Source organism: Corythoichthys intestinalis, chromosome 19 (genome assembly GCF_030265065.1).
Source record: "Corythoichthys intestinalis isolate RoL2023-P3 chromosome 19, ASM3026506v1, whole genome shotgun sequence".
NCBI classification, from domain to species: Eukaryota; Metazoa; Chordata; class Actinopteri; order Syngnathiformes; family Syngnathidae; genus Corythoichthys; species Corythoichthys intestinalis.
The window spans coordinates 15,021,618-15,043,993 of record NC_080413.1 but is presented as its reverse complement, the minus strand read 5'-3'; the positions used below and the strand labels follow the sequence as shown (position 1 = coordinate 15,043,993).

At 38.5% G+C, this 22,376-nt stretch overlaps 2 protein-coding genes across 3 annotated transcripts in view; both read left to right on the top strand.

The window, feature by feature from the left end:
* The window catches only part of grm1a (glutamate receptor, metabotropic 1a), an 82,678-nt gene extending 73,573 nt beyond the window's left edge, over positions 1–9,105 (top strand). Inside the window, exon 9 of one of the 2 annotated variants that reach the window (XM_057822241.1) lies at positions 7,394–9,105. In XM_057822241.1, coding sequence (XP_057678224.1) covers positions 7,394–8,003 — 610 coding nt within the window. In that variant the 3' untranslated portion in view covers positions 8,004–9,105. The remainder of the gene's footprint in view (positions 1–7,393) is intronic. The other variant, XM_057822242.1, reaches the window with a different exon arrangement.
* Positions 9,106–9,248: 143 nt separating this feature from the next.
* rab32a (RAB32a, member RAS oncogene family) overlaps positions 9,249–22,376 on the top strand; it is a 29,724-nt gene continuing 16,596 nt past the window's right edge. Inside the window, exon 1 of the mRNA XM_057822250.1 lies at positions 9,249–9,974. Coding sequence (XP_057678233.1) covers positions 9,761–9,974 — 214 coding nt within the window. The 5' untranslated portion in view covers positions 9,249–9,760. The remainder of the gene's footprint in view (positions 9,975–22,376) is intronic.

Here is a 22,376-nt window from a genome sequence, read left to right as displayed (position 1 = left end):
CAAATCTGGCCCCCTTTGCAAAAAGTTTGGACACCCCTGGCTTAGAATCATTAATTGATGTCTCATATTGTTTAAAAAAAAAAAAAAAAAAAAAACACTCTAAAAAATTATTCACTCCCATATTTTAAACTTTTAAACAAATTACGTCACAATGAAAAAAATGGTGTCTGTAAATAAGTCACGGATATCTATCTCATAACTATCGCTTAACTTGATTTTTTGTTGTTGTTACTTTTGTATTTTTTACGATATGTTAGATAATAAATAATTGATCCAAACAAAGAAAAATTGAGAAAAAAAGTTTAAAAGGGTAAATATATGAAAAAGAACATCTTGACCACTCCTTGATGTCTGCAAGTTCTTCATCGCGACCCATGTTATATTGCCATGTTTCACCCATAAAAGCCCCCAAAAATCCAGCTGTGGCCATTCACAGCTGTGTCTTGACACTCAGTAATACATGCTAAATGTAGTTTTTGGGTCGAAACAAGGTAAGTACGTGATAATATCTCGTTAAAGTCATGCCGTCTGTAATTTTGCTCTTGCGTGCTCTCGCCTCCAGATTGGGTTTTGCTGTTTAAAAAATAAAAAAATAATAAAAATAAAAAATGCCCTCCTGTTAAGAATGTTTCTTCCCCCAGAAAATTGAGATTTTAAGCTTTCAAATGATCTATCACACATGCATATCGGACAATTTTGAAATTTGGCCAAACTGGGGGTCTCAGAGCGGAACTTCAAGTCACCTGAGTGTTTTCCGCCATATACAAAAATGTTAACCCTTTAAATGTTATTCAGTTATTTAATTCAATTTAATATCTTTTTTACTGATTAAAAATAGACGAAAAAAATTGTGTTTTGGGGTTATGCTGGTATTTCTATTCATTTCATTGGGGAAAGATGATTTGTGATAAAAGTATACTAGGTAAAATCTAATCTCAAGGCACCTCTATACTTACTGTATGAACACTCAAATGCTACAGAAGGTTCCAAAGGTCAATTTTTTTATGAGCACTATCCAGGGTTTCACGGGTAAACTTGCACAACCTGGTGTTAAAGATGTCCACCATGTTTTGGGAAAAATGTAAAAAATTTAAAATTGTAGGTAGACAGGAAACTTTAAATTCTGTCTCTTATGTGTTATTATAAAGCCAGGTATTAACTTAAATATCGAGTCCTATCACTTGACACAGTTAAAATGTCGTTAAAATGTGTACTTCTCATACTCTATTATGGCACTGCTTTAGCCCGCGGTCCATATAAAGCACTGAGGAAAACCTTATCACTTATTTAGACTTGAGATTTGGTGTGATTTGAGATTGAAAAAGGGTGGAATTTTTCAGCTAATTTACATGAACATGAAGTTGTTTTAGGTAACGGTATTCAACAATTCAATTTCCTTCAATGGTTTCTTTATTCCCACTAATTCCAGTGGAACAATTTTGAAAGCAACCAGAATTTTGCAACCCTAGATGTGACTGTTAATGTTTCAAGTGATTAAACGAGGCAAGGTTTGATCATTAACTGCTAGCACTTTCAGTGTTAGCAGTTTTGGACGTCTATTGCAGTCAATGGCAGCGGATTAGGTAAAGCAGAGAACAGGAAATACTCCAGTTAAGTTTTTATTCAGAATTTTATAATGTTGCATTTGTGTCTCCCTGATTGCAACATTTGAGTGTTCATGTACAGTGGTATGAAAAAGTATCTGGACCTTTTCGAATTTCTGCTTAAAGTCACCATCAAATGTGATCTGATCTTTGTCAAAATCACACAGATAAAAAAACAGTGTCTGCTTGAACTAAAACCACCTAAACATTTATAGGTTTTCATATTTTCATGAGGATAGTATGCAAACAATGAACGACGGGGGGAAAATAAGTATATGAACCATCACATTTAATATTTTGCGGCTCCCACCTTTGGCAGCAATAACTTCAACCAGGCGCTTCCTGTAGCTGAAGATCAGTCTGGCACATCGATGAGGACTAATCTTGGCTCATTCATCTCGACAAAACTGCTGTAGTTCAGTCAGATTCCTGGGATGTCTGGCATGAATCGCTGTCTTTAGGTCATGCCACAGTATCTCAATGGGGTTCAAGTCTGGACTTTGACTTGGAATGTGTATTTTGTTCTTCTGAAATCATTCTGAAGTTGATTTACTTCCGTGTTTTGGATCATTGTCTTATGGCAGCATCCATCCTCTTTTTAGCTTCAACTGTCTGACAGACGGCCTCAGGTTTTCCTGAAAAATATCATGATAAACTTTTGAATTCATTCTTCCATTAATGATTGCAAGTTGTCCAGGCCCGGAGGAAGCAAAACAGCCCCAAATCATGATACTCCCTCCACCATGCTTCACGGTGGGGATGAGGTGTTGATGTTGGTGAGCTGTTCTATTACTCCTCCACACGTCTTTGTGTGTTACTCCCAAATGGTTCAACTTTGGTTTAATCAGTCCACAAAATATTTTGCCAAAACTTCCGTGGACTGTCCAAGTGACTTTTTGCGAAAATTAAACAAGCAACAATATACAGTATTTTTAGACAGCAGTAGCTTCCTTCATGGAATCCTTCCATGAACACCATTTTTGGCCATAATTTTACATATAATTGATGTATGTACAGAGATACTGTACTGTGCCAGTGATTTCTGGAAGTCTTTAGCAGACACTCTTTTTTAACTTTTTGAGTATTCTGCGCTGAACTCTTGGCGTTATCTTTGGTGGACGGCCACTGCTTGGGAGAGAAGCAACAGTGCCAAACTCTCTCCATTTGTGGACAACTTCTCTGACTGTCGATTGATGAACATACAGACTTTTAGAGTTGGTTTTGTATCCTTTCCCAGCTTTATACAAATCAACAATCCTTGATCGCAGGTCTACAGACAGCTCTCTTGACCTAGCCATGATACACATCAGATAATGCTTCTTATCAAAACAATTCTTACCAGGTGTGTGTTTAAGCCATTCATCAGTGATTGTAGACACACCTGACTTTAATTGTTTGGTAAAAAATGGTTTCAATTACTCTTAAGTCTCCTTAGGCCTTACTTTGCCCCTTCTGTCATTGTTTGCATGCTATCCTCATTAAAATATGAAAACATATAAATGTTTGGGTGGTTTTAGTTAAAGCAGACAGTTTTTTCATCTGTGTGATTTTGACAATGACCAGATCACAATGATGGTGATTTTATGCCCAAATGTGAGAAATTCCAAAAGGTTCAGATAATTTTTCATGCCACTGTATGATTTCAATCATATGCAGTACAATGCAAATCAAAACCCACATAAGTTTCAGATAAACAAACTGATCAATTGAAGCTAAATCTCCATGTTAGCTAGAGATGAACTATCTGTCTTGTTTGAATGACTTTGAGTGTTACACGTTGCACACATCAAGATATGGAAGTCTTAAGACTGACTGTTTTGAGTTTCACAGCAGTGACACAAGGATACTTACGTGTGTGAAGTAAGGAGTTGGGCTGAGCGACTATGTTTCCATGTTGTCTCTCACCCATGCTAAACTATGCTGTCCTCCTCGTAACCCCCTTAAATACGCAGCCTGTCGGCAAACGTTCTCGTGTCTCACTTCTCTGAGGGCTGCATTGGTGACTAATCGGCAAGTTCCTAGTTGTCTTGTTAGCTGGTGAACACCCTTGTTGATGATGTTTTGGGGCTTCACATAGGCCGACAGTATATTTAACCATAAAAACATAGTGATTGTCACCGGAAGAAACGGGTTGACTGTATTGTACATAAATAGTTCAGTTAATCATTTCCTAACTGAGCTCAGCTCTGGGGCGCTACAGGCCATTTTCCGACTTCTCGCACGGTGTCACGTGACGTATTGTCAACGTATTGCGCTGCAGCCCTCCAAGAAGCAGACGAAGGCCCCGCTGCTTCCGATTGACCGCGAATGAACCACCCATTTGACTTATCGCAGCATGAACGCCTCCGACTAATCACACTGCGTGCGCCAGCCCTACAACATTTGAGCACTAACCCCCTCTCAGGCAACGCTAATCGAGCGAGCGCATTCATTTTAGTCGACTCATTAAATCCGTGGAGCACTGTTCTTTTCATTTTCAATTGAGAACTGGAAAATTAAAAAAAGAAAACTGGAATTGACTAATTATTTCATTGTAGTTTAATTGTTTACACTTTTCAACAAAATGCTAGATGGCTAGTGTTGTGACTGACTACAGAAATACACACACAGTAGTAAAAGAGTTACTTGGCAAAGTAACTGGTGATACCTTTCATGTTTTTTTTTCTTTTCATTAAAAAAAAATTAAAAAAACAACAAAAAAGCAAAAAAAAAAAAAACAACATAGTAACCTTTGCTATGTTTGGAGGTCATTTAATGTTGTGAAGCAACCGTTAAAGTTGATAAAATTGCTCCCGTTTTTGCATTAGTTCCCTTCTGTCTACTTTCGACATGAAAAATTCAAAACTGTTTCATCCTTTAAAGATAGACTCAAGTCAAGATTTTGCCGATTTTGGAGTATTTTAGATAAAAAGTTGCTTAGTTCGCTCATAAGGTTTACTACAACAGAGCCTTTCTGAGAAGTTTACTGCTCTAAAATGGCGGCTGTTTACTAACGCTATGGAGTCTGTCATTTCGCATGCAGTTCTCTATGCATGGATATCTAGGCGTAGATTGTATGTTGTCGGCTAAGTCAGGTAACATTGGAGCCACCTAGCCTAGCATCGCTTTTGCTACAGCGTCTCAACAAACACTCTTCCCTCTCCGAGTCTCTGACTTTTCTCGCGTCATTCAACCATCGCATTGTCTCGTTGTAGAAACGGTGACCAAATCCGAACGGATGAAAAAAAAAACGTAATGCACGAAAAACGTGCAGATTTTGAAAGTAACGTACAGCGTACACACTTAAAAATGAGTGCTCACTTGTACAAATTACGACGAGACCGTACAATTTGACAGGTACGAATTATAGTGGACCGTCACAGTTAGGTAGTAGCACTCTGTAGCACGGGACGTCCAACTTCCAACTATCAGTGGTCAGGACAAAGCTGCTTTAGCGAAATCATCTTCGATGGCTTTGCGTGCCATTTCATAAATGTCGGGGATTACGTTGTTGGAGAAATATGTCCGCGAGGGAACAATGTAACGCGGGTCAGGCGTTGCAAATAAATTCACGAAGCCCGCCGTGTGTTTTTACTAGTGTCATCTTCGGGGTTGTCCTACCCTGAGAAAGTGATATCTGTGGGTGATGCCGGCTGAGGTGCCGGACTCATGTTATAAAAGTGTTGCCATTAACATGGGGAACAAGCGCTGAGCAATGCTTGCAATTTTTTTTCTTCAACATTTTCTCTCCATCCGCATTGTAGTCCACGGGGAAACCAAAATGTTGCCGCACCGCAGATTTGAAAGAAGCCGGTGCTTCCTCAAAATTCGGTCTCTCCACTCGCCATAGCTATTTGTTTTCTTTGTTGTTTCAATTTCACTTCGCTCGTAAGCGAGAGAGGGCGTTACTCGGCTTCTATTACACAGGTGCTTGACAGCGATCCGACATTTACTTGCGGGGCGGGAATTTCTCCACAGCGGTGCTTCACGTCACACACAGGCACACAGAGCTCGATCAAGCGTTCGGAATACATTAATTGCAAAACCGAAAAGGCGTGGTTCATAAACGCGTATTGAACCGTACAGGGCAAACCGTACGGTTCGGCTTTGAACCGCAAACCGTTGCACCGCAACTGTCTACTCTAGATATACAACTACAGAATGGGAGGTCGTCGTAGAAATGCATTGATTGTACTGTTAGCAATACATCTTGTTTTGTAGAGCTATATGTACCTTGATAATAGCGTATGACGTAGGTCGTCGCCCATCACATTTGTTCCCGGAAATAATTAGCCCCCACACTAGAATGACTGAAAAACAGACGTCTTTGGACAGATTTTTTACAGGGAAAAGGAACCTCACGAGCCAGAAGATGAGCCTACACCCTTGGAAAAAACAAAATCTATGCTACTTCCCAATCACTAAAGACCCACGAACTGCGAAGGAGTCGATCCGTGACCCGTATGTGAATAAACAGAGTGATTCGAGCATGTCTGTGCAACAGGAAAATCAGCTTGTAGAGATCGCAAATTACGGCGACCTTAAACATACATTTGAGACAACAACTCTACCGAGGTTCTGGATTAAAGTCATTTCGGAATATCCTGACATCGCTAGGAGAGCACTGAAACAAACGAAACAAGCTCAGGCCTCCCACTGATTCAGCGGGTGAGTTGTATTTTCCCTGCACTTAACACGACGGGGCTAAAAACAAATGTTATTTTACATTTGCTGTATTTTTCTGCCGCACATTGCAGGTGTTCTGACAAATTTGGCATGCGCGTAACGTTAAAAATGACCGCGAATTCAGCGATTGCAAAGTACAGACGAAAAACTTTCTTTAAAGAAAGGAATATTAACTTACAACTGCACGCAGCTCTCTCACTTAACGACTTCGCCGTGTCGTTAATCATTAATTTACGCCATTTTCGTGTTGCACATGTATGTTTATGACGTAAATAGTTCTTTAGCACTTTTGGATAACATTGAGAGTCCAACTGAATATAAAAGAGGGATTTTTTCACCGCCACAAAAGCTTTGGGGGCAAAATTATATTAGGGTGCAAAATTAAACAGAACATCGGTCCGGGAAAAAAAGACCCAAATCACACTGGTCCGTGGTGCAAAAAAGGTTGGGGACCCCTGCATTATAGAGTAGTGTGTATCAAACAGAACATAATTTTAATGTTTCACTGTAGGGACAGTGTACATTTCTGTGACTATTATTTATTTGACTGAGGGCCACACTTTTTTTGACAGAATATCAAAATCAGGGGACTTGAACTCTGAATCGGGTGCAAAAAATATGCGATTGGGACATCCCAATCAATTACAAATATTCTGATACTTATTTCAGATTAACTAGAAACTTTAGCCTAAGCAGCCAAATTCAAAACATCACCATATTTCTGACCTTTTTGACCTCTGACCCTTTCTTTTGCCATATCAGCTACCCTGCATATTTGAGCTAATTAAACAGGCTAATTCGTTATCAAGCTAGCGTGAAATTGCTTTTCTGACCTCTGATTTAATCATCTCTTAAACACTTCTTCTATTTCTTATTACAATCATATCCTTCATTTTTTTTTTTTTTTTTTAATTACTTATTGAAAATGGAAAGAACAAATAAATAGACGGATACCATTGACGCAGGAGTTTACAGAGGAATTGGGGAGATCATAATGCTGTGTGGAGCACATTATGAATCATCGAAGCTCCTAAATGTCAGCCATGTTGTCTTGTTGCTTTTTGGAGTGTCCGCCTTGTTTCCCTCCCCAGAGATGGTAACTTGAGTCTTTGTCTCGTTCGTAGTTCTAACGGCAAGTCTGTGTCATGGTCTGAATCAGGTGCAAGACACCCTCCGAGCGGGGGCAATGTGTGGCACAGACTGTCTGTGCATGTGAGGAAACAGGAAGCCGGCCTGAATCAGACGGCAGTCATCAGACCCCTAACTAACACGCCCGACCCCCACAGTTGTCAGCCCCCTGCCGCCACCGCTGCCCGCGACCTTGGCACAGACCCTCGCCCGCCCCCGCAAGAGCCGCCACCCTCTGCCCCGCCTGCTCCGTACACAGGCCCCCTGGTGGAAACTCACCGCTCGCACGCCCCGGCCCCTTCTCCTGGAGAGCCGTTGATCTTTACAGAGCTCCCTTTGGGGACACCGCTCGAGGAGGGGGTGTCTCCGGATGACCAGTTGGAACTTTTGCATGATTACATGTATGATGCCAAGGAGGTGGAAGCGGAGGGGCAGAAGCTGGTCCTGGAGGACACCCCGGCTTTGTCCCCACCGTCCCCCTTCAGAGACTCGGTGTGTTCGGAGGAGTCCGCCCCGGGGTCCCCCACCATGGAGTCCATACTGGGGGGTCCCCACTACACCGCTCAAGCTCTCCGAGACTTTGCACACAGCTCCTCGACACTGTGAGAGCAAAAAAAAAAAAAATGGTGCACAACATTTGACAAGCTTTGATTACTCCTATTTATTTGTTGATCGATGCCGACATTTTTGCTTGCTTGTGTTTGTCGTTCGGTGTCCGTTAAAGACACACGTAGAAGAACGTGGCTGTGTTCGGAATCACTCGTCATCCACGTTTCTAGGTACTGGTAAAGTGTAGTGGCTCCCACTAAATACGGGATTCATGATACATGCTACAAGATGATGGCAAAGCACTTTTCTATAAGACAGGGACAAGGCCTGACTAATTGAAGCTCCTCCCCACACTTCAACTTAGTTCCTTAGCACCAAGACACCATAAAATGGCACCACCAGCTCATGTTCATCAACTGTGTTATAATTTGGTGACCGGAGTAGTGTTGTGAAAGTACTTTACAATCACTAGACACTCGCTAATTAAAAGTCCTTTTAAATTGATTAGCAAGTAAGGATTGAGTGAGTGATTCTGAACATAGCCCATGTTTGAAGGGCTGTCAGCAAAAAAACAATAGTGCCAAAACTCTTCAGCTTTTCATGCCAAATTTCTTGTATGGTACCGTGCAAAAGTGTTGCAGTGGAGATTAACATTTGATTAATAGGGTTTATACTACAGTGATGAGTCACAGCATGGCTAAAAATTCTCCTGTTTTAGTGGTAACAGCAAACTTTTGCACCGTACTGTAAATAAAGCAAATCATTGTGTGATAAACCCTACTAAAAAGCTCAAAAACAGCACAAGGCAGTCCAAATGTGCACTTTTTTTGCCTTTGTTTTTTAAATTCACCTTAGCGATCACATCAGACCTCATTTAAATATACAAAGATGTTTTTTTTCTTAAAGTGCAGTAGGCTGCTTGGTTTTTCTGCTGCGTCTTGCGAGGTTTGATTGGCGTCAACACGGCCACTCGTCTTTTCTCTGCGCTGTAGGTGGACATAAGCCGTGCCAATGCAGGTTGTTAGAGCAAATTTGAGGCGTCATTTGATTTTTTTTATGCTGTAATGTCGTAAGAAGGCAAAAAAGTCATCAAAAATATACAAAAAAACAAAAACACAGTAATTGTATTTGTAATACTGTTACGCCATCTCTTGTTTTTTCACACAGGTGGTATGTTTGTAATACAGATACATGTTTCTATATTTAGAATGTCCAGTCTTTAAAAAAAGAAATTGAAGTTTATACAATTGTTTTTGAACTTTTAAGCTAACTTTGATCCTTTCAGTAAAAGTACCTGCAATTAATAGTTGCTTCTTGTAATGACATATTTAATTCCACCTTAAGTTTCTTCTACTTTAACAATAAGAATGCGCATTAAGTATAAGAATATACAGTACATGGTGCCGGTGTATTGTATTTCCAAATGTTTTCCAGTCTATGATAGTGATGGTTTTTATGTCTAAAAAGTATCAACGGAAAAACTCCGTGTTGAATAACAATAGAATGAGATAGGCCTTTATGTTTTGGACACGTTGAACGAGGCTGTACAATAAAAAAGACGGTTTATACGGACATGTTATTGGACATTTTATTTCATGTTTGCTAAGTTTGTGCAGTACTGTCGTGATACTTCCGGGTCATGTGACTCCAGGGGGCGGAGCAATACATGCCAGCCCGGGCCGTGATACGTCACGTCCTACTTTTCTTTTCAACTTCTCGTGCGTGAGGAAGAACTCATGACACACAAATACACCCACGCGCGTCCACTTTCATAAAAGTTGGGTTGCTGTATTCTTGCGTAGTTTGAGGCGAGCATGGCCGGCGGTTCGGTGTCGGAGTGCAAGGAGTACTTGTTCAAGGTGCTTGTTATCGGCGAGTTGGGCGTGGGGAAGACGAGCATCATCAAGCGGTATGTGCACCAACTCTTCTCCCAGCATTACCGAGCCACCATCGGCGTCGATTTCGCCCTCAAGGTCCTCAACTGGGACAGCAAGACGCTCGTTCGACTACAGCTTTGGGATATTGCAGGTAACGCACACACACGCAACATTAACTCATTGTTGCCATTGACGGTGATGGACGTCCAATCCATCTGGGGCTGGGCAGCGAATGAACGTTGCATTCCAATTCGAATGGATTGGATGTCTACTACTGATAAACTGATAGAAATTTACAAATGATCAGAAGTGGGTAGTAATGCGTTACATTTACTCAGTTATACTTACTTTAGTAACGTTTTGAGAATAAATGCCTTCTTAGAGTAATGTTACCAGGCAATACTTTTTACTTGAGTAGATATATGAAGAAACACTACTCCTACTCCACTGCTTACGCCACTACTTTTTTGTGTTTATTCTCCATAATGACTTTATAATTGCCCGAGATGCCGACAGTGGCCGTCTTTGTTTCACAAATGACAAGTCGAAACAATAAACACATGGTTCCACTATATCAATCAGCGTTAAAACAATGTTTTTTTTTCTCCACTAGAGGGCACTCATGCTCTTTGGATGGGTGATGTTTTATTTTTCTTGTCTGAATTCCATGATTTTTGTGCATTTCTTTGGCCTAATATGGTCATGCAAAAGGTTATAATACAATATAACCAATCAGTTAACAATTTTTTTTCTCCTCTAGAGGGCACTCATGCTCTTTGGATGGGTGATGTTTTATTTTTCTCATCTGAATTCCATGATTTTGGTGTATTTCTTTGGCCTAATAAGTAATAACAGTTCATATCGATGAAGTGCTGTGAAAAAAATATATACAGAACCATGATTTTAAAAAATTAAAAAAAGTCAAACATTGTAAGCAGTTACTCACAATGTTACTCATTATTTGAGTATTCTTTTAAACGAATACTTGTTTACTTGTATTTGAGTACATTTTTGGATGACTACTTTTACTTGAGTAATATTCCCAGATAGCAGACCGACGTTGAAAAGATGTTGGATCAACATTCCGCTGTTGATCTTATATCGATGAATCAACGTTACTTTAGCACCGTCAATTAATGTTGTTTCAACGTTGAAATCCTTACAAAACCTAAACGCTGAATCAATGTTATGTTTTCGACCAAAACGCCTGCTCATCCATAATTCAATTAAATACTTTTCAATCTCAATTTTCGGTCAATCATAAATCAACTATTTGTCAACATTAGTTCATCAACTATAAAACAATGTTAACCCAACCATCGCCTGACATACCATAGAACAACATTGTTTCAAAGTCACTTGACGTCGAACATTTTGTTGTCCACCATACTGATGATTTTGATGGAAAATAGACGTTTGTTCAATGTCGGTCTGCTATCAGGGTTATGTAGAAGTAACACTACTCTTACTTGAGAAAGGTTTTTGGCTTCTCTACCCACCTATGCAGATGATTGGACTATCATCGTCAGCGGTACTGAAATAGTAAAGATGAAATATGTCACATTTAAATCGAATTTGACATGTATTCTAAAACTACTACTACTTTGAAAACTACTTTGCCACTCTCATGGTCATGGCAGAAGATCATAATTGTCTGGAATGTAGGTCACGTTGTTATTATTATGCACTCAAGCACAAGAGCCAGCAGTCCAATATCCATTGGGCCCTAAGCATATTCTTGTATTATTTGATAACCCTCAATTGTATTACACACCTTCTATAAACTAGCGTTTTGATAATAGTATGATTTTCATGATGATTTAGCAAACTAAATATACAGGATAATGAAATTGTGTTTCCCTTGAGGATTATAATGTGTATTAAGGGTGCGGATTTTAATTGTTTTTATCAATTAGCACTGTAGCCCTGAACCTGAAAATTAGGTGGCACACAGTGGGAATGAACTTGCGAAGTAAATTGACATTTCCACTACAGTACACTATCGGAAGCAGTGTTTGCCAACAGCACATAGTTAAGATAAGAAAAAAAATCTCATAGTATGTTGTTTCTGTTCAACTCGTGCAGTGGTTCTCAATTATTTTCTGTTACGCCCCCCCATTTTTCTATAAAACTATTATAAGTACATCTCTGTATAAAATTGTGTCCTTGTTAAATTTAAAGAAAAAAAGTAATTTAAGTAACAGTAATTTAAAGTAACATTGTTTTGTTTGTAACAGAAAATAATCGATTGATTAATCGATAAACTAGTCACTTCGAATAATTGAGTAATCGGGTAAGGAACATAAAAAAATTCAAATGCCAAAACTGAGCCTCAAACAGTATAAAGAAAAAATTAAAAAATGGCTAACTTAAATAGCAAAAGTCCGCTAGCTTAAATGCTAAAAAATGCTAACTTTTTTTTACAATGCTCTTAACAAATGGTTCAAACACATATTCCCTCAAAAAATGGCTAAAAATACCTATAAACTAAATAACAAATGCATTAAAAAAAACATGACCTCAAACGAAAACTTAGCGTATGTTGGTCTTAACAGGGAGCAGCTGGATTCAGCCATGTGAATTATGTCATATTCATGGTTGCCACTAGAGGGCCGTGTATCCATCCAAATCAATAAAACTAAATGCAAACACTTTCAAAACAAACCATTTCAACGCCACTTTAATTAAACGAATACTCCAACTAGCTAAATTTAATTCATTTTTTTCCCTAATCGAATTACTCGAGTTAATCGATTAATCGTTGCAGCACTACTTAAAGCGCATAAGATTTTCTGAATTAAAAAAAAAAAAAAGTCACATCCTAATCGAATTACTCGAGTTAATCGATTAATCGTTGCAGCACTACTTAAAGCGCATAAGATTTTCTGAATTAAAAAAAAAAAAAAGTCACATCCAAACTGTAAACATACACTCAAGGTACATCAGGAAGAATAAAAATTAATGAAATCAATAAATAACAATGAATTCAAATTGATTAGCAACATCAAATCGGAAAACAAAAGTTAATAGAACAAAAACGACTGTGTCATTGAACAGAGGGACAATTTTTATTTTTGCTGCAGGCAGTATTAGCTCCGATGTAACACTCACAAAGCGGGACGATTGTTGGCAATAGTCGACACATTTTCGCAGAAAAAAATCAAGCGGATTATCAATGTGATTGAATTCTAATGTCTTAACGTCTTAGATGATTTGCCTTAATGCTGTCCACTGCCAATATTTTTAGACATAGCAGACATACTGGTCTTTCCTTGTCTCCCACAGTATTAAAAGTGAAGCCAAACGCTACATAAGTCATATGTCATATTTCCTCGTCTTAGCTCTTCATATTTCCTGCTCTTTGCTGTATGCTCTTGTTTGGTTAAAAAATACCGCGCACACTTTGAAAATGAGATTGCCAATGCTGCCAACAGAGTGGATGTGCAATTACTAGGGCTGTCAAACGATTAAAATTCTTAATCGAGTTAATAACAACTTAAAAATTAATTAATCATAATTAATAGCAACTCAAACCATCTATAAAATATGCCTTATTTTTCTGTAGATTATTGTTGGAATGGAAAGACAAGACACAAGACGGATTATACATTCAACATACTGTACATAAGTACTGTATTTCTTTATTATAACAATAAATCAACAAGATGGCATTAACATTATTAACATTCTGTTAAAGCGATCCATGGATAGAAAGACTTGTAGTTTTTAAAAGATAAATGTTAGTACAAGTTATAGAAATTTTATATTAAAACCCCTCTTAATGTTTTCGTTTTAATAAAATTAGTAAAATTTTCAATCAAAAAATAAACTAGTAGCTCGCCATTGTTGATGTCAATAATTTCACAATGCTCATGGTGCTGAAACCCCAAAAAATCGCACCCAAGCGCCAGCAGAGGGTGACAAAACACCAAAAAACACAAGTAACAATTGGACATGACACTGTGCTGTCATTTTAATCTGTTTGCGCGGGGCATGTGCGTTAAATGTGTCAAATATTTTAACGTGATAAATTTAAAAAAATTAATTACCGCCCGTTAACGCGATAATTTTGACAGCCCTAGCAGTTACATTTTATTCTAGTACGGCAAAAAAGTATGTTCCCCGATAAACAGCTAATGAGCTAATGTTTTTTTTAATGCAGTCATAATATACTTTATAGGTATATTTAGCCGTCTTAATGTGGGAATATGTCTTTAAACCATTTGTTAATAGCACTGTAAAAAAAAAAAGTTAGCATTTAAGCTAGCAGACTTTTGCTGTGTAAGTTAGCCAATTGTTCTTTTGTTGTACTTAGAGCCTCATTTATTTTTTTTAGGGCTGTCAAAATTATCGCGTTAACGGGCGGTAATTATTTTTTAAAAAATTAATCATGTTAAAATATTTGACGCAATTAACGCACATGTCCCGCTCAGACAGATTTAAAATTCAGTAGAGTGAAATGCCCACTTGGTAATTGTGTTTTATGGAGTTTTGCCGCCCTCTGCTGGCGCTTGGGTGCGACTGATTTTATAGGCTTCAGCACCCATGAGCATTGTGTAAGTAATTATTGACATCAACAATTGCGGGCTACAAGTTCATTTTTTTATTGAAAATTTTACAAATTTTATTAAAACGAAAACATTAAGAGGGGTTTTAATATAAAATTTCTATAACTTGTACTAACATTTATCTTTTAAGAACTACAAGTCTTTCTATCCATGAACAGAATGTTAATAATGTTAATGCCATCTTGTTGATTTATTGTTATAATAAACAAATACAGTCCTTATGTACCGTATGTTGAATGTATATAGCCATCTTGTGTCTTATCTTTCCATTCCAACAATTTATTTTACAGAATATATATATAATTCACAGAAAAATATGGCATATTTTATAGATGGTTTGAATTGCGATTAATTGCGATTAATTACGATTAATTAATATTTAAGCTGTAATTAACTCGATAAAAATTTTTAATCGTTTTAACAGCCCTAATATATATATATATATATATATATATATATATATATATATATATATATATATATATATTTTATAAGATCTAAAGGTTTTTTGAATGAAAGCAGTGAATTTTAATCATTTGACAGCCCTAATTTTTTTTAATACCGTTTGAGGCTCAGCTCAGGTATTTTAAATTTTTTATATTCCCTATCCGGTTACTCTGTATTCAAACTAACTATTCAAACTAACTAGTTCATCGATTAATCGACAACTAAAACGATCGATAGCTGCAGCCTAACAGTTTTACTACAATCCTTATTCGCTGACTGGGTCAAGAAATCATCTGATTCTGATATTACATCGCCAACCTTGTGAGCCCCCACATTCGTAACCAAGTACGCTCCCTTTGGAGCAGATGCGCCGTGTCAATAGGCCTTACTTGAATCAACCAGCCAGTCAACCAATTCGACATACTTGACAAGATTATGAATCATGCGTTTCTGTTTATGACATGCTTACCAAATTACCGAATCATTTTAAAAACAGTGTGACATTAACTTGATTTGTAGTGAATGAAAAATTTTCAGCGCCATTGACGGCGATAGAGCTATTTGACTGGGAGCGAATGATCGCTGCCAACCCTCCCATTAAAAAAAGATTGGACGTCTATCGCAGTCAATGACAACATTAAGAAGGTAGTCTTGTCATCAAGCTGTGTAAAGGAAGGATCTATTCATGTCCGTGTTAATCGCATAACGCGTCGGCATGAATGATAGTAATCAGCCTGAAGCCTCCTTTATCCTCAGTTGATATCCTCGCTTGCATAGCAATGCTATTGGTTAAGTTAGACGTCATACCTCATCATCCCCATCACAGGGTAGGAAATCTTTATGAGCTTTTATGAGCTGTCTTTGTTTTTAAATGGTGTACTTTTAATCATGTATAGCACTTTGAGTAGTAAACACGCTATATAAGTAAAGGCGTGATCGAGACAACATTGACGATTCAGGGTTGCCATGGCAATGTCGGATGACAAGCATCAATTATGTAGAAGCCGTGGTATTTTAAGACCAAATCAGGACTTTTTGCGGCTTAAAATCCAGTCCCTAGTTGTCCGTTTGCCCTTCATGTCATCTCAAGTGCGATGTGTACGCTGAGTGTTAGCGCAGGAATTCCTCACGTTACGTCAGGTCAGATGAAGGTAAGCGTGGAAAGCCAGCACGTTCGCGGTTAGCTCAAGGCTTTGCTAATCTGCATTAGAATCACATGGTTGTCATGTGCCAACAACTTCATACCTCCATGACTACAACCTTTATTATGGGGCAGTAAGGCATTTCTGCTGGCCGGAATACTATTAGAAGAATTTGCAGCTTCGCTGGATGGAACTGTTTCCAAGCAGAGGAGTCACTAAAACTTAGGAAATCCTTTCTCTCGCATGCGTTTACTATCAATGTTTAAACGCCTTAAAAATAAATGATATTTTTAATTAATCTTTGTTATATCATGATAATCTATAGCTGCTATTTTTAATAATGCGTTGCCTGCCAGAGGATGATCACTTAATGACTAATGTCTGTCTGTGCCATAACTACTTTATTAGTTATTGGACATACAGTAAATTATGCCTCCCTTGCTCTGATGACCTCAACATGTTTGATACTCTTAGCAATCATTTTTATTAAAGTTGTCCGGTAAGTTGGGTTGGGCATCGTTTGAAATTGAACGATTCCGATTCCAATTCCACGTTTCGATTCTGGTTCCGAACGATTCCCGATTCAGATTCTTTTAAGAGGCAGAACCAAAAAAAAAAAAAAAATGCAGTGTCCAAAAAATTGCATAGTTTATATTAAAGTCTTAACTCTCTGATGTTTTTTAAATTAAATGAACTTCTCACAGGGCTAATTATAACTTGTATATAAATTCAGTCGTTAAACTCGAGAATTTTTTTTACACTCGACGGTCAGGCCATCGAAATAAGGAATCGAAATTTAAAAATTCGAACAATTCCGGGAGCATCGGAGTGTTAGAACCGGTTCACATCGATGCTCGATGCCCAACCCTACCGATAAGCCATTTAATCAATATTTCGATATTATCCAACAAAAATCCGATACTGATGTCGAACCGATACCGATATATGCGGTCGTGGATTTAACATATTATGGGTAATTATGCCCAACTCATAGACTTCACTATCAGTTGACTGGACACAGAGTTCGGGGCAGATCCACAGGGGGCCTATTTTCAAAAACTTCAAATATTTTCAAAACCAAAGCCACTAGCGACCTAAAACAAAAACAGACACCTTTATTAGGCATGTACCGTATTTTTCGGACTATAAGTCGCAGTTTTTTTTCGTAGTTTGGCTGGGGGTGCGACTTACAGTTGTGGTCAAAAGTTTACATACACTTGTGAAGAACATAATGTCATGGCTCTCTTGAGTTTCCAGTTATTTCTACAACTCTGATTTTTCTCCGATAGAGTGACTGGGACAGATACTTCTTTGTCACAAAAAACATTCATGAAGTTTGGTTCTTTTATGACTTTATTATGGGTTAACAGAAAAAGTGATCAAATCTGCTGGGTTAAAAATATACATACAGCAACACGAATTAGTAATTTCTTGTGAGTGATTATTGACTTGAACAATCATTGACTTGAACAAGTCAGGAAAGTCACTTGGAGCCATTTCAAAGCAGCTGCAGGTCCCAAGAGCAACAGTGCAAACAATTGTTTGTAAGTATAAAGTGCATGGCACTGTTTTGTCACTGCCACGATCAGGAAGAAAACGCAAGCTATCACCTGCTAATGAGAGAAAATTGGTCAGGAGGGTGAAGATTCAACCGAGAATCACCAAAAAGCAGATCTGCCAAGAATTAGAAGCTGCTGGAACACAGGTGTCAGTGTCCACAGTCAAGCGTGTTTTGCATCTCCATGGACCGAGAGGCTGCCGTGCAAGAAGGAAGTCCTTGCTCCAAAAGCGGCACCTTAAAGCTCGACTGAAGTTTGCTGCTGATCACATGCACAAAAATAAGACCTTCTGGAGGAAAGTTCTGTGGTCAGACGAAACAAAAATCGTGCTGTTTGGCCACAATGCCCAGCAATATGGTTGGAGGAGAAAAGGTGAGGCCTTTAACCCCAAGTACACCATGCCTACCGTCAAGCACGGTGGTGGTAGTATTATGCTGTGGGGCTGTTTTGCTGCCAGTGGAACTGGTGCTTTACAGAGAGTAAATGGGATAATTAAGAAGGAGGATTACCTTCAAATTCTTCAAGATAACCTAATAATATAATCATAAGATCATAAGATAATCATAAGATAATCATAAGATAATCAGCCCGAAGATTGGGTCTTGGGCGCAGTTGGGTGTTCCAACAGGACAATGACCCCAAACACACATCAAAAGTGGTAATGGCATGGCTAAATCAGGCTAGAATTAAGGTTTTCGAATGGCCTTCCCAAAGTCCTGACTTAAACCTGTGGACAATGCTGAAGAAACAAGTCCATGTCAGAAAGCCATCAAATTTAACTGAACTGCACCAATTCTGTCAAGAGGAGTGGTCAAAGATTCAACCAGAAGCTTGCCAGAAGCTTGTGGATGGCTACCAAAAGCGCCTAATTGAAGTGAAAATCGCCAAGGGACATGTTACCAAATATTAGCGCTGCTGTATGTATTTTTTTGACCCAGCAGATTTGATCACTTTTTTCTGTTCACCCATAATAAAGTCATAAAAGAACCAAACTTCTTTGTCACAAAAAACATTCATGAAGTTTGGTTCGCCAAGGGACATGTTACCAAATATTAGCGCTGCTGTATGTATATTTTTGACCCAGCAGATTTGATCAGTTTTTTCTGTTCACCCATAATAAAGTCATAAAAGAACCAAACTTCTTTGTCACAAAAAACATTCATGAAGTTTGGTTCTGGTTTTGGTATTTTAATTTTTCATGTTCCTTATCTGATTACTCGATTATTCGAACTAACTAGCTCATCGATTAATCGACTACTAAAATAATCGATAGCTGCAACACTATTTGGGAGTTTAGCTCGCTGTATAGCCAGGACCGAGCCGTAGCGTCCTGGTGAGGACAGTAGATTCACATTTCGTTGTTCATGCATCATGTAACATTATTATACTGTACACTTATTCAGCATGTTGTTCTCTATTGTATTTTTATTTTAAATTGCCTTTCAAGATGACATATCTGTTCTATGTGTTGGATTTTATCTGGTAAATTTCCCCCAAAAATGTGACTTGTACTCCGGTGCGACTTATCTATGTTTTTTTTTCCTTTTTGTTGAGCATTTTATGGCTGTCGCGACTTATACTCAGGTGCGACTTATAGTCCGAAAAATACGGTATGAGTCTCCATGAGCAGTGACATCAAAAAATTCAAAGTCGTTCCCCAATAAAATCCTGATTAATTATTTTTTCATACAAGTATAACAAAACTTAAAATTGCCAAGACCACTGCTAGAACAATAATTAGAAAATGGAAGTAGCTAAACACAAACACGCGCAATCTCAATCAGTCCAATGTTAGATATCACCTCGTGGGGTCTTAATGATCCTTAGAAAGGTGAGGAATCAGCCCAGAACAGAACTACATGACAGGAGTGGGTCAATGACCTGAAAAGAGCTGGGACCACCGTTTCCAAGGTTACTGTTGCTGTACTGTTACTGTTACTTAGACGCCATGGTTTGAAATCATGGATGGCACGGAAGGTTCCCCTGCTTAAACCAGCACATGTCAAGGCCCATATTTAGTTTGCCTATGACCATTTGGATGATGCAGAGGAGTCATGGGAGCAAGTTTTGTGGTCAGATGAGAGTAAAATAGAACTTGTGGTCATAATTTCACTAATCCTGCTTGGGCCGGCGCCAGTGATTATAGCAAGAGAGAGAGTTCATTGCTAACCTCAGGTTAGGTTGCTGAATCAGTAATATTACGTAGTGTCTTGAGTTAGATGGACTTTTCTGTTGTTAGATCCAGTGTGCCTTCGTCAGAGGTGAGTAAATGAAGCCAATTGTATCGTTCTTATTCTTTTTTGATGAGATGTTACTACTTAGCACGGAACGCTAAGCTAGTTAGCGATTATGCTAATCAGTGTCTTAAGTGTCTGTTTGTATTGTGTTTAGGGGAAGCATGTTAGCACTTGAGTTACTGTTAGATAGTTAATTGTCTTTCTTTCTTTTTTTTTTCAAGCAACCACACATAAACCCATTCATATAACAGCTTAGTGTCCTTTCCACACAATGTAAAATGTCATAGAAGAGAGTGCTTTGAAATTGGATTTGGATTGTATTTATGAACAACTGTTTGATAAACTGATTGATTGCAGTCTGTCTACTTCTGATTAGATTTTTTTGTTTAGTTTGTATAAAGAAAATAAATGAATCATTGACACAATTTATATGAGTACTTTGCCCACAAAAAAAAAAAAAAAAAATCAGCAGTATGTTTCTTTATTTGAATGAACAGGACTTATGTCTGATTTGTGTACTGAGAAATTCTTTTTATGTCTTATACTCGGAACCCCTCGCGACCCTCGTGAGGATAAGCGGCTTGGAAAATAAATGAATGAATGAATACTCACACACAATGACCTGAACGGGACTGCTAATAGCTGCTGGCAAAAAATGATTATCAAATTAGTTGGCATCTAATTTATTAATCGATTTAATCGATTAGTTGTTGCAGCCTTAACAGCTACACAATGAAACAAAGGCAAACTCCTTCTCGTGAAATAATATACTGACTAACTCATTTTTAGGTTTCTAATCTCTCACCAGCACCTAGCTTGACTTCTTAATTGCATTAGATTTGACACACTTGACACCTTCATTACTATTAGATTTTCAATACTTTTCTTGTAGTTTTCAGTGTTGTTTTTGGCAGCCATTTTAATTTCCGTTTTCGTCTTAGTCTTTTGGACAAAAATACTGATTAGTCTTAGTCAAATTTTAGTCATCATTTTCGTCTTCCTGTAGTTTTAGTCAATTCTCAAAATGTTTTCGTCCATAAACTTCAAAAGTTTTAGCCCATGAATAAATAAATAAATACATAAAAGGTTTCCAACAATTTCGAATAAACATGACAGATGAGCACATAATATTAGAGTCTACAAGGACATCACCATTTTCATAATACATACTCAGCAGGACAACAAGTTATGTGCAATTAATTAAACTCACTTGGACGCCAGGAACTTATGTGAAATGTTTTCCAAGGGTTTAAGAAGACGGCGAGTCACCGCGCTAAATGCTAATGCTATGCTAACGCGAACGCTAGTTAGTGTAGTGTGTGATGGTCACTCAGCACAGACCTTTAAATGCGTACGATAGGAGAAAGAAAGTCTTACATAGGATGTGGTTTAGAATCATATTTTGAGACGATTCGACAGCAAAACGCAGATGACGAGAAATTAGTCTTTTAATCTGCCGGTTAGCCACGCCTACCATTATAGGGCTCTAGCGTCCCCAACAGGTGGATGACGTCAGCGTAATCACGATTTAATCTGATTTAGTATGCCGTCCATTGAGGGGGAATTATTCACAACGAGGAAAACGCGACGAAGAGAGCTGCAAAATGTCATTGTTTCAATCTCTCTACTCCAATATTTTAACAGGATATTATTTTTATCCAAGTATTTTCCCCCAATAGCTAAATAAATGGCATGGTCATGACAAATAACAGTCCTGTGCTAAATGGAATATGAAATAGTAAAAATGCATTTATTCAAGACGACATGGCAAAATTACTCCATAATGGTCAAAACTGTCGACTTCACCTTGACTGTCGCACCTCCCGAACGATATTTTTTGCCACCTAAATCAGGCTTATGTCATTTCCCTTCCCCGGCTTCGGAGAATGTAAACAAACCAAGAGGCGTGACAGCTAGCCGACATGCTAACCCGAACTGGGTGATGTTTCAAAGTCTTCGAAGCGGAAAATCACACATAACTAGCCCGGATCATTTCACATGACGACTGGGTTGTCGATTGACTTCGCCGATCGGCAAACCGCCCGGCAGAGAGCAATTTACAGCTCGTTCCCCTGCTACTACGGACAGGGAAACTCGCCGGGGAAGCAGCTGGACAATGAACGCCGAACAAACCGGCCGACGTCAGAGGAGCGTGTTGCTGCCAAATGGTCAACACGAGTATGGCAATAATGCTTTACTACACGGCGAAGTCGTAAACAGCGAGAGACTCAGTGGAGGAGGGCGGCTGCGGTTGTTGTGCAGCTAATGTGTATGAGGAGAGCTTTTTACATGCCCATCCATGATCAAATGTAAATAGTCCTTTATTTAAAGAAAGTTTGTAGTGTAATCGCTGTATTCGCGGCTATTTTTAACTCAAAGTTGCAATTTTTCATCTGTCGGAAAATTAGAACACCGGGCACATGAAGATGGGAATAAGCCGAGTATAGTGCTCTCCCGGCGGGGGGATGTGCGACAAGCTGCCAGTCGTCGGCAGAGGGAACAAGGAGCATGTCAGACACAAAATGCAAGCCCCCTACATATTAAAATGATCCTAGTATTTGACATACAAATACAAAACACGATGTTTACTCACTTCCTCG